This window comes from Tenrec ecaudatus, chromosome 14 (genome assembly GCF_050624435.1).
Source record: "Tenrec ecaudatus isolate mTenEca1 chromosome 14, mTenEca1.hap1, whole genome shotgun sequence".
Classification (NCBI taxonomy): domain Eukaryota; kingdom Metazoa; phylum Chordata; class Mammalia; order Afrosoricida; family Tenrecidae; genus Tenrec; species Tenrec ecaudatus.
The window spans coordinates 126,435,751-126,449,123 of NC_134543.1; the positions used below are offsets into that span (position 1 = coordinate 126,435,751).

The 13,373-nt window shown below is 43.7% G+C and overlaps 1 protein-coding gene across 3 annotated transcripts in view; it reads left to right on the forward strand.

The window, feature by feature from the left end:
* ZNF609 (zinc finger protein 609) overlaps nt 1–13,373 on the forward strand; it is a 230,856-nt gene that overhangs the window by 210,209 nt on the left and 7,274 nt on the right. For all 3 annotated transcript variants that reach the window (XM_075532089.1, XM_075532092.1, XM_075532090.1), the window contains exons 4-5: nt 8,806–8,893; nt 9,372–11,712. In XM_075532089.1, coding sequence (XP_075388204.1) covers nt 8,806–8,893; nt 9,372–11,712 — 2,429 coding nt within the window. The remainder of the gene's footprint in view (nt 1–8,805; nt 8,894–9,371; nt 11,713–13,373) is intronic.

Genomic DNA, 13,373 nt, shown 5'->3' on the forward strand with positions numbered 1-13,373 from the left:
GCTGGTCATATGAGGCTGGTTTCAAAATGAAGGTTGTGTCAAGAGCAGAAGAGAGCAATAACAGTATTGCAAGTAGGGAATTCTGTGTTGACGAAAAGCAAGTGAGGGAGTGGCAGAAAATGCAGGCTGACTTGGAACAGATTCCAAAAGCTAAAAAGCTCATTGTGGTTTAACGTCTTTTTATGGGGCTCTAGAGAGTGAATTGCATAAATGGGTTATGGAGTGTCGTCAAAATGGGTACTGAATAACATACACGGGAATCCACATACATGCTCTACAAATAGCTAAGGATGACAGATATAAAGCACCAGGCATCGAAAAAATTGCTGCGTCAGCAGGATGGTGTACCCGCTTCATGAATAGGTTTGACCTACTATGTTTGACACAAAGAACAAAGATTTCCCAGAAATTGCCACAAGACCTTGAAGAAAAAAATGTCATTCCAGTCATTTATTATAAAACAAAGAAGGATTTATAATTATGACCTGGCAGATATTGGAAATACGGATGAAACCGCCATGCCTTTTCATCTTCCAAGCAACAGAACTGTGGCAAGTTTAGGAGAAAAAAACATTTTTCTCAAAACCACAGGAAATGAAAAATAAAACACTTTACTATTGTTCCATCATGTTTGGCTAATGGAACTAAGCTGCGTCCTGTCATTATTTTTAAAAGAAAGACCTCGCCTAAAAAAGATCAATTTCCCACCAAGAATTACTGTGAGTGCACATGTTAAAGGCTGGCTGGATGAAGACGGACCCAAAAAATGGCTGGAAGAAATTTGGAACTGAAGACCAGGAGCAGCCTTAAAGAACAAGCCATCGTTACTTGTTTGGGATATGTTCAGAGCCCACCTATCGGATGACATAAAAAAATTGGCAAAATTTAGTAAAGTTACTTTAGCTGTTATTCCAGGTGGGCTTACATCTGTACTGCAGCCTCTGGATGTATCTTTGAATAAGTCTTTTAAAGACCATGTGCAAAGGATGTGGCATGAATGGATGTCATCTGGTCAAGCTTGACTAACAAAAGGAGGAAATCTCATGAAGCCTGACATAGAGTTAATAGCAAAGTGGGTTCAAGGTGCATGGGAAGGCATTCCAGAAGACATGGTGCGACGTGCCTTCCAGAAATGTAGTATTAGTAATGCTATGGCTGGCAGTGAAGACTGCGCTTTGTATGAAAATGACAGCAGTGATGGTGGTGACGGCGATCTCAGTGAGGACAGCATCTATGATGACCTCACATCAGCTGAAGCTCTGCATTGGGATACGGATGATGATGAGGAATCCAGTTTTGAAGGATTTTAACTCGTTGCATTTTAGCTTGGTTGCTGATTGAGCTCAGGGAATAGTACTCTTAAGGCATCATTGTTGATACCTTACTGTTTTATTGAACCTATTTTCTACTTACTGTGGTGGTTTAAATGACTTGTTGTCCTTATAAATAAGTTTTTTATTTAAAATAAGTATTTAAATACATTACCTCACTGATGTCTCAATTTTTAGTAATTTTATTTTTATTTGTTTTGATTATTGAAACTCACCAATAGCTTCTGTATTTTCCACCCTAGGCTTATACTTGAGTTAATCAGTTTTTCTGGTTTCCCAGGTAATAATTAGGTACCCCAGCTTATACTCGGGTCAGCTTATATTCGAGTATATACGGTAATATATCCCTACATACCTACCACAATGGCTAAAATATAAAATAGTGACACCACCAAATGCAGGCAAGATTGCTGAGAAATAAATCTTAACTATACATTCCTGGTGATTATATAAAATGATGCAGCCACTCCAGAAAATAATTTTAACTGTTTCTTTAAAAATGAAATAAGCAATTTCTATACAACCGAGCCATTGCACTCCTGGGCATTTATCCCAGAGAAGTAAGAACGTTGATGTTCACATCAAAGTTTGTATACAGATGTTTCTAGCTGTTTATTCAGCATGGGTTCAAACTGGAAACAACTGAGATGTCCTTCAGTGGGTAAAAGGTAAAACAAACTGGTACAATACTCACAACACAAAGGAATGAACTATTGATTGATACCTTTATACATTTATTTAAGAGATGCCAATAGGTACATTTAATCAATTGGCTGATACAATTATTATTGATAACCTTCAAACCCCAGAGAAGCATGCTGATTAAAAAAAGGAAGGACCAAAGCTTACATAATCTGATTCCATTGGTGTAATTTGCTTGAAATGGCAAAATTAGAGTGATAGAGAACAGCTGCTTGGGTTGCCAGGGATTGTGGAGAGGTTTTGGGGTTTGGTGGAAATGGGTGTAGTTACAAAGGAAGGTATCTTTATGGCTGTGGTAATGTTAAATGTTAAATTACTGTATCAGTGTTAGTAGCCTAGTTGGGATAGTATACTATAAGGACACACAAAATCTCTCGATTACTTCTTACAAGTGTATGTGAATCTGTAATTATCTCAAATTTCTAAAGTTAATCTTTAAAACTTAACCATCAAGACCTGAGTAGTCACCTAGTGAAATTACTTTTATGGTACTATATCAAACAAAGACAATACTACGTACATTTAGAGTTCTTAAAAGTATAAATGGAATAATAGTCTTAAAATTTTTAACTGTAAACTGAATACCAGAAATTAATAATGCCAACTAGATAAGAAAAACTAACCATTTCAAAATCATGGAAATGAGAAATAGTAATTGAAATAGAATGATATATAATAGTCATTGAAATCTTAAAATACACTAACTTTAATAATGTCTAAACTGTTGACAAAACGAAAATTCTAAGTTAGAAAATTGAGGGTGAGTGCAGAGTGGAGACCCAAAGCCTATCTGTATGCAAATGGACACCCCTTACAGAAGGGTCGTGGGGAGGAGACGAGCCATTCAGGGTGCAGGGTATCAACGATGAAACATACAACTTTCCTCTAGTTCCTAATTGCTTCTTCCCCCCACTATTATGATCCCAATTCTACCTTACAAATCTGGCTAGACCAGAGGATGGACATTGGTACAGATAGGAACTGGAAACACAGGGAATCCAGGACAGATGATCCCTTCAGGACCAGTGGTGAGAGTGGCGATACCTGGAGGGAGGGTGGAGTAGAAAGGGGGAACTAATTACCAGGATCTACATATAACCTACTCCCTGGGGGACGGACTACAGAAGAGTGGGTGAAGGGAGATGCTGGACAGTGTAAGATAGGACAAAAATAATGATTTATAAATTATCAAGGGTTCATGAGGGAGGAGGGGGCAGTGAGGAGCTGATTGATACCAAGGGCTCAAGCAGAAAGCAAATGTTTTGAGAATGATGATGGCAACAAATGTACCAATGTGCTTGACACAATGGAGGGATGGGTGGATTGTGATAAGAATTGTACGAGCCCCAATAAAATGATTAAAAAAAGAAAAATGAAGCACAGAGAGAAAATAGCTGAGACACATTTGAATTACAGACGATGGTTTGAGAGGCTCTGGGATACCTTCACTGTGAGTGCTGGAAATGAAGAACGAAGCAGTGGTAGTGATGTAGGAAGTGAATCTGTAATAGGTGATACTTCTGAATTAGAGAAAGACAAGTGATGCAAGTGGTACACTCCAACTACTAAGCAGGATAAATCTAACAAGCAAAAAAATTTAGTGAAAATTCAGGTTTATCTCTTTTCCCCCTTACATCCCAGTCAAATATCCACAGAGGGATTTTGTTTTAAAGGCATAAATTCAAAAGTTAAAACAGATGAGGATACCACAGATAAGCCAAGACACAGATTTTTTGCACTGCATATTTCCCCCCAAAAGTGCAGGAATAGAAAGCTATAAAATACAAAGAATAGGGGGTGAGGCTGAAAACAGAACTGATTGAATGGCCCCCTAAAGCAGAAGCTATACATAATTTCCCCTATATATTATACAGCCATACATATATAAGAGCCCTATGGGAGTAGTGGTTACAAGTTAGGCTGCAAACAGCAAAGTCAGTAGTTCAAAACCCCCAGCCATTCCTCAGGAGAAAGAAGAGTAACAGTAAAAAGTGGGTGTCAGAAACCCCAAGGGTAGTTCTAGGTTCGCTATGAGTTGGAATTGACTTGATGGCAGTGAGTTTTGTATGGTTTTATGTCAACTTGATTTAGCATCTATAGGATATCTAACTATGGAATACACCTTTAGTATTTTTTTTCAGTTACGCACGCGATATTCTTCAACATAGACCACATATTACCAAACACCAAATGAAACTCACTGCCATCAAGTCCATGCCGACTCATTGCGGCCCCCTCTCTGGCTTGCCGAGACTGTAACTGTTCATGGGAGTAGAAAGCCCTTTATCGGTAGGAGTAGCTGAGGGTTTCTAATGTCACCGGGGCTCCTGTAGACTGTGTATTAGGCCATAATAATAATAAGTTTAAAAGGATTAAAATCATAACCGGGAGGGCTGGGGGGTGGAGGTTAAATACAGTAAAACGATACAGGGAGCCCTGCTCGCAGAGTTGGGTTCCACAGGTCAGCAGTTCAAAACCACTGGCTGCTTCTGCAGAGACAAGAGACTTTCCCCTGCCTTACAGAGTTAGTCTTGGGCGACCACAGGCAGTTGTACGCGGTCCTGGAGGTCGCAATGAGGTGGCACACTTGTTTTTGTAAAGCTGTGCAGAGTGTACTTCTGACCTCAGTAGAACTGCATCATTAACAAAAAGATAACTAGAAAATCCCTAGGTATTTTCAACAAATTTAATTCTAAGTAGCTTAAGGATTAATTTTTTTTTGGCCAGAGGAAATAAAATATTTTAATCTGACTTGTCTTGGAAATGGATAAAAACGTAAAGATTTCAGATAATGCAGGAGAATTTATACCTTTAAATGTTTCTATTAAGGAGGAAAAATCCTAAAGCAGAAGTTAGCAAACTTTTTCCATAAAGGCCTGTATAGTAAGCATGTGAAGCTTTGTGGGTCTTATAGTCTTTTACAACTGTTCAACCCCACAGTGTAGTGTAAAACAGGCACCGACAATGTGTAGCTGAGCACTGTTAGGTTCTAATCAATTTCATTGATCATTGAATCTCATAATTCCTTAGGTCACAAACCATTATCCTTTTCATTTTTTTCCCTTCCATCAAATTATAAAGAACTCAGGTTCAATGCTGTCAGGTTTAGCTTTCAACAGTAGATTTTCTAATAACAAAACCACAAATAGTAAATAATAAAATTAATAAATCGGACCTCATAAAATTAAACACTTTTATTAAAAGACTTTACCAAAGAAGTTGGGGTTGAGGGTGGGGAGCTGTCATCTAGGAGAATATCTTCAGAAACTACATAACCAAAAAGAATTCAATAATCAAAATAGATGTAAAACTTAACAAAAAGGCAAATAATCCCATCATAAGGGCAGAGGACTTGAATGAGGTTTCACTAACATGGGCATGTAAGTGGCTGCTGAACATATGAAAAGATGCTATGCACAGCGAGCATCAGGCCAGCCGTTCAAATGCACTAGCCACTTTGCAGGAGAAAGGTGGGGCAGTCAGCTTCTGTAAAAACATTTAACCTCTGTCCTATAAGGTTGCTGTGAGTTGAGAATGAGTCAATGGCAGTGAGGTTAGGATGGCTAAGATGAAAAATAATACATGTTTGGGAAGCTATGGGGAAATCGGAGCCATTCTCCATTGCCCATAGGAATATAGAGTGTGCACCACGTCATACAGAACAGTATGACAGTCCTCAAAAACTGAAACTAGAGCTACCATAGGACCCAGCCAGTCCACCTCTAGAGAGATACCCAGGAGGCTTGATAACCAAGACTTGTATGTATTTCTACACCAGGGTTCATTGGTAGGCTACTCACAATAGCCCAAAGATGGGAACAATCTAAATGCTTTCAACAGGTGAATGCATGAAAGTCTGCTCCCGTCAAGACAGCCTTGGAAACCCGGCCCTATAGGTCTACATGTAGATCCAATTGACTCAGTGGCAGGGGGTTTGTTTTTTGTGGTTTGATTTTTACTATAAAAATCACTACACCCATACCTGCATAGTTATGTTGCTTTTGAAAAGAACTATATAGACTTCATCACAATCGGTTCTAGTGCACCTCCCATACATTATTTCATTCCCCAATTTCCTTTATCCTCCCTCCTCCTCCTTGAAAAACCATTGCATCAGGTATGGTCTCTGTGCATCCACTCCTTCTGTGCTTCATAAACTGGAAACCCAACAGAAACGATTTCTAAAAAATGAAACCCAAAGAAAATAATAATGAAAGCAAGAACAAAAAGACCACTAGCAGTATTAAAATAGGCTAGAAAGAAAATTTCTGTCATGGAACAAGCAAGAAATATTTAAATCTAAAGCAAATTCCGTTTGGGTCAAGAGGAGGTCAATTAACCAGGTATCATATTACACCATACTTCCAACCATCAAATATCATGTACAGTCATCTCTGTTAGCAAGACTGTTTGTGCCCCTCAGCTATAGCCAGAGGGATCTGCATGGCTGTAGGTTTTGATGGGTGCATGCAATTGACTGCTACTCAGCCCATAAAAGAAACAAAATCTTGATCATGCCACCGTGTGGATGGAGCTGAAAGACATTATTCTGAGTGAAATAAGTTGATCACCAAAGGACAGATGCCTGACCTCATTTAGGAATAAAAGACAAGAACAAATATAAAGAAAGTGGAGTGTGGTTAGTGATTACCAAGAGTGGATGGAGCAGAGAAGGGGGCGGCTGAGTTTTGGTGTATAGTGATGGAAAAGTTGCATTGGTCAGGGTAGAGTTGCACAAGCAATTAATAGAATTACTCTCAGTACATCGTACACATGTAAAAATCGAGTTGACAGAATTGTGTACTATATTTATAGCAATGACTCCCCCCCCAAACAAAAATAATGAGTAGCTGCTTAGGCTGCGTGTGTACAACCACCCACCTCAAGGGGGTTGGTTTCCTGGAGGTTTAGGGTCATGGTCTCATAGTTCTTCCCAGGTAATTGGCCTAATAGCATGTTTACTCCTTCTATTTTACTTCTTAGTGTATTGCCAGGTACAGGTGTCTAACTGTGACTCTTTTAGTACTTACATGTGGCTCTGAAGTAAAACTGAAAAATTTAAAAGATATTATTCAGATAATGGTGATTTCATGTTTATAAATATATATTTATGGCTCTCGGTTAATTTTTAAGTTGTTATGAGGGACAGGATTGGCTCTTCAGTCTCAAAAGTGTGCTGACCCCTGGTCTAGTGCATGGGGTCTTCAGAGCTTGCAGGTGACCATCCTGCAACTGGTCTAACAGTTGGTCCCTATTCTCCTGGAAGAGCAGAGGGTGTAGGAGCGCTGGAAATTGGTGGGAATGGCTGTATGGCTAATTGCCTCCATAGACAGCTGCCTTCTTTGCCATGAGATCGGAATAACTAGATGATGCCCAGCTACCATTACTGAATGTTTTTTGATCAAAGATTCTATGGAAGAGTTCTAATTGGAAAATTTTAAATTCTCAACTGCAGGCTTTCTAGAGCCAGGGAAGCTGCAACCATTGCCCTGAAACGATTTTTAAACAAACAAGTTGCCTAGAGCCTTCTTAAAACCAGAGTGAAAAATATCTGCTTTGAGCACTATACTCGTTTAAGATCAGTCTCTATGGAATCACAGTAACAACAGCAACTCTAAAGATTAGATAGAAAACTTAGAGGGGAAATCCACTCAGAAAAGGGGACCCAACTGGAAGAATGTGATCGGTGTCACTGAATGCAGAAATTGTTGAATTGGTGAATGCTTTGCTGTGTATATTCTTTACCAATACCACAAGTGTTTCTAAAACTCAATGTATATGGTTGTTTATTGCAACATTATTTGTAATAGCAAAAGAGTGAAGCGATGCCCACCAGTAGGAGACCAATTAAATACATTATGATACAGTCCTTCAAATGCACTAATGAAAAGAATTGTACCGAGATAAGGTGATCCAGGACAACATGGTTAGGTGAAACGTGTGTGTGTGTGTGTGTGTGTGTGTGTGTGTGTGTGTGTGTGAGAGAGAGAGAGAGAGAGAGAGAGAGAGAGAGAGAGAGAGAGAGAGAGAAGAGGTTTTTAGAAGGGAGGACTGTGACACTTGTGAAGAGGGACATTTCATTTAATAGTGGAGTGGCTGGCTTGGGTGCCTTTTGAATTTTGTACCGTTACTATATTACCCATTCAACAGCATTTTTAAGTGAAACGAACATGTCAGGAATCTTCATTGTGACATCATTTAAGAGTAAAAAAGTACTAAAACCAAAATAGCCATCAACAGAATATGAACATGGTGGTCAAATCATGCAGTGTAACACTAGCGCAGTTAAAGTAAATGGATTGTTTTGATGTCAACACAACTTGATCTCAAATATGTGTTATGAGGAAGAAAGATAAATTGGAAAAGTAGTACCCTCGGCATGATCCTGTTCATGGAAAGTTTGAAACTGTAATAATTCATGCTCTTCAGCTATAATGTTTTATTATTTAAAAAGAGAAATCTCCTACAAGTTTGCCACAGCATCTTTGTCAATCTTTTATATTGGGTGGTGAGTCCTGTTGCTTTGGTTCGGTTTTGTTTTCCGTGGGGGGAGGGGTAAGGAAATGGGCCTTCACCAGAGCAGAATGTCTGCAGCTTTTGCCCCCCTCCCTCCGAGCTCAAGGAGCCTTGGAGGTCATTGTCATGGAACAATTCTGGCAGAGCCTGAGTGTCCCACTGGTACTCAGAGCTCCCAGCGAGGGGCTCAGGGGGAAAGCATTTCAGTAGCCAGCAGGATTTCTACTGTTTACATGTGAACCTTTTTGCATTTCAGGGATGTTGGTGGTGAATGTAACATGGAGGAACAAGACATATGTGGGTACGCTGCTTGACTGTACCCGGCATGACTGGGCACCCCCAAGGTGAGTACTCAACAGCTTTTTATTAATGCTTCATGTGAACTACCCCAATTCAGGTACTCTCCTGCTGGAGCTGCACCCCCAGCTTTCCAAGGGGTTCTTTGTAGGCAGTGATTTGAGCTCCAAGAAAAGCTGTTTTAGGATCAGCGAGAGGATATGGCTGTAGCTGCTGTGTAAGGGCCTGTCCGTCTACACGGGCACTTCGTTCTACTAGCCTGGACATTGGTGGTGCGGTGCATAGAGGAAAAGCAGTGAGCTTACAGCAGACCTAGATTCTAGGCCGTACATTGTCATCAATTAATATGTGACCTCGGCCAAGTCACTCAGTATGCATCATAGGGGAGCTTATAGTTCCATGCATCCAAGTGTTTGCTTCATAAATCTTGTTCATTAAAGATGATAATCTGAGCTGTTCTAGAGGCTGTTTGAGGATGTGCTCCACTCTTAATGATACCCTGTTTGTGTTTTGTCCTTTGTCAAGGTTCTGTGACTCCCCAACCAGTGACTTGGAAATGCGTAATGGTCGAGGTAGAGGCAAGCGAATGCGTCCCAACAGCAGCACACCTGTCAATGACACAGCTACGGCCTCTGACAGTAAAGGGGCCAGCAGCAGCAGCAGCAAAACCCGCGCGGGAGCTAATAGTAAAGGCCGTCGGGGCAGCCAGAATTCTTCAGAGCACCGCCCGCCTGCCAGCAGCACCTCAGAGGATGTCAAGGCTAGCCCGTCCTCAGCTAATAAGCGGAAAAACAAACCCCTCTCAGACATGGAGCTAAATTCTAGCTCAGAGGACTCCAAAGGGAGCAAGCGTGTTCGTACAAATTCCATGGGCTCAGCCACAGGTTCCCTCCCTGGGACCAAGGTAGAACCCACTGTCCTGGACAGAAATTGTGCCTCCCCCGTCCTGATTGATTGTCCTCACCCAAACTGCAACAAGAAGTACAAGCACATCAATGGACTGAAGTACCACCAGGCTCACGCCCATACAGATGATGACAGCAAGCCAGAAGCAGACGGAGACAGCGAGTATGGAGAGGAACCCTCCCTCCATACCGAACTTGGGAGTTGCAATGGTGCATCCGTTTCACAAAAAGGTTCCTTGTCCCCTGCCCGCTCAGCTACTCCCAAAGTTCGGCTCATAGAGCCCCATAGCCCTTCTCCTTCAAGCAAATTCAGCACAAAAGGTCTCTGTAGGAAAAAGTTGAGTGGGGAAGGGGACCCAGACCTCGGGGCTCTATCCAACGATGGCTCCGATGATGGGCCTTCAGCAATGGATGAAACAAGCAGTGATGCCTTTGACTCTTTGGAAAGGAAGTGTATGGAAAAAGAAAAGTGTAAAAAGACCTCTAATTTGAAACCTGAAAAGATTCCTTCCAAGAGCTTAAAGTCAGCCCGGCCCATTGCCCCTGCCATCCCGCCACAGCAAATCTATACCTTCCAGACAGCCACCTTCGCAGCAGCAAGCCCAAGCTCCTCCTCAGGCCTGACCACCACAGTGGTCCAAGCCATGCCCAACAGCCCCCAACTCAAGCCGATTCAGCCCAAGCCCACCGTGATGGGAGAGCCCTTTACAGTCAACCCTGCCTTGACGCCAACCAAGGATAAGAAAAAGAAAGACAAAAAAAAGAAGGAATCTTCAAAGGAACTTGAAAGTCCGCTGACCCCTGGGAAGGTTTGTCGATCAGAAGAAGGCAAGAGCCCCTTCAGAGAATCGTCAGGAGATGGGCTGAAAATGGAGGGGCTGCTAAATGGCTCCTCGGACCCCCACCAGAGCCGACTGGCCAGTATCAAGGCTGAAGCCGACAAGATCTACAGCTTCACAGATAATGCGCCCAGCCCTTCCATTGGAGGCAGTAGTCGCCTGGATAGCACCCCCCCTACGCAGCCCATGACCCCCTTACACGTGGTAACCCAGAATGGAGCGGAATCCAGCTCAGTCAAAACCAACAGCCCTGCGTACTCCGACATCTCTGATGCTGGGGAGGATGGGGAGGGTAAGGTGGACAGTGTCAAGTCGAAGGACTCTGAACAGTTGGTGAAGGAAGGAGCGAAGAAAAGTCTCTTCCCCCCTCAGCCTCAGAACAAAGACTCGCCGTATTACCAAGGCTTTGAGAGTTACTACTCGCCGAGCTACGCCCAGTCCAGCCCGGGAGCTCTGAACCCCAGCAGCCAAGCAGGAGTGGAGAGCCAGGCCCTACGGACGAAGAAGGACGAGGAAGCCGAGAGCACAGAAGGGAAAGGGAAGAGCGACGGCTGTGAGGAGAAGAGAGCAGAGCTGAGCACCCCCAGTCAGCAGCCCTCGGTCATCCAGCAGCGCCCCAGCACGTACATGCAGTCGCTGTACTACAGCCAGTACGCCTACGTGCCCCCCTATGGATACAGCGACCAGACTTACCACGCTCACCTCCTGAGCACAAGCTCGGCCTACCGGCAGCAGTATGAGGAGCAACAGAAACGGCAGGGCTTGGAGCAGCAGCGGGGCCTGGACAAGAAGGCAGAGATGAATCTGAAGGAACGGGAGGCAGCGCTCAAGGAAGAGTGGAAGCAAAAGCCATCAGGCCCACCGACTCTCACCAAGGCCCCCAGCCTGACGGACCTGGTCAAGTCGGGACCCAGCAAGGCCAGAGAGCCAGGGGCTGACCCTGCTAAATCGGTCATCATCCCCAAGTTAGATGACTCCTCAAAACTCCCCAGCCAGGCCCCAGAGGGACTTAAAGCAAAACTGAGTGAAACCAGCCACCTAGGCAAGGAGGCCTCTGAGGCCAAGGCAGGTGCTGAGTGTGGCCGGCCGGCCGAGGTGGATCCGATACTCTGGTACCGACAGGTAACTGTTGTCCTCGCAGGAAGTGGAATGCCATCTGAGTCTGTGTTGTAGCTCGCATGTTAGGGCCGTTTGCATTGGGCCCCAGCTACATCGAGATGAGCAGGGGAAATCTTTCATCCTTTACCTTGCTAGGTCATTTCCATGTTTTTAAAAAAGCCTTTGTACTTCAGCGTTTTAACCATTTGACACACAGGTCTTGGGTAAGTTAGCTGTTGTTTAGGGTCATGCGGGACCTCCACTAGAGGCGCTCCCTCTCGAGTTGAGGGTGTCTCCTGCTCCTTGGCCCCTAAGGAAGAGCGGGCGCTCTTGGGATTGAGGGACTTTAAGCAGCTCTAGGAGGTAGAGTCGAGACTAAGCTCCTGGGCTCTCAACAGCTTACTGTGCGGAGAGATTCAGAGACCCTTCTTTCCCTGTTGGTTCCACGAGTCCTTGGCCCCGCCCTTCCTCCCTGCCTGGGGCTGCATTGGCCACTTTCCACTCACGTGTGTGCTCTGAGGAACCTGAACATCCATGCAAAGGGAATAGCTTTTCAGCTTAGAGAGCCGTTTCCACAGCTGGCTTGTCTCCCAGGAAACTCAGGGATGGCTCTGTCCTTGATTGCTCCACTGTGCCTCCTCCTGGGCCAGGAGGGGAAGGGGACTTTTTTTTTTTTTTTATTTTAACAATTTATTGGGGCTCATACAATTCTTTTCACAGTTCACACATATACATACATCAATTGTATAAAGCACATCTGTACAGTCTTTGCCCTAATCATTTTTTTCTCTTTTCTTCTTTTACATTTTATTAGGGACTCAAACAACTCTTACCACAATCCATACATATACATACATCAATTGTATAAAGCACATCCATACATTCCCTGCCCCAATCATTCTCAAGGCATTTGCTCTCCACTTAAGCCCCTTGCATCAGGTCCTCTTTTTTTTTTCCCCCTCCCTCCCCATTCCCCCCTCCCTCATATGAGGGGACTTTTTTTTTTTTAATCATTTTATTGGGGCTCGTACAGCTCATCACAAGCCATACATCAGTTGAATCAGGCATGTTTGTACATATGTTGTCCTCATTCTTCTCTGGACATTTACTTTCTGTTGAGTCCTTGGTGTCAGCTCTTCCTTACCCCCCTGAAGCCCCCTGATAGATTGTGTTGTTATTAGTTTCATCTCTCACACCGACCGCTGTCTCCCTCCCCCTTGTTTTCTGTTGTTCTTCCCCCTGTAGAGGGGTGCATGGTTCTGTGTCGATCATTGTGATCAGTTCCCCCCTTCTCCCTTCCTCTCCCTCTCTTCCCCCTACCCTCTGACATCACTATTCCCACCCCTGTTCCTGATTCTGTGTGTCGTGAGCTCCCATCCCTTCCTATACCTGTGTACAGGTTCCAGGCTAGTCTGAGCTGGGAAGCAGCACTGGGGTCATGGTAGTGGGGGGTGAGGAAGCCTCAGGGAACCAGAGGAGTATAGTGTGTCTCATCGATGCTTTACTGCACCCTGGTGACTCATCCCTCCCTGTGGCCCCTCTGTGGGGAGACTGTTCCACTGTCTACAGATGGGCTTTGGCTCTCTGCTCCAGCCCCCCTCATTCTCAACAATATGTTTCTGTTTGTTATGTGTCTGCTGATGCCTATTACTCGGTCCCTATGATTCCTCATGATCTCACCGGTG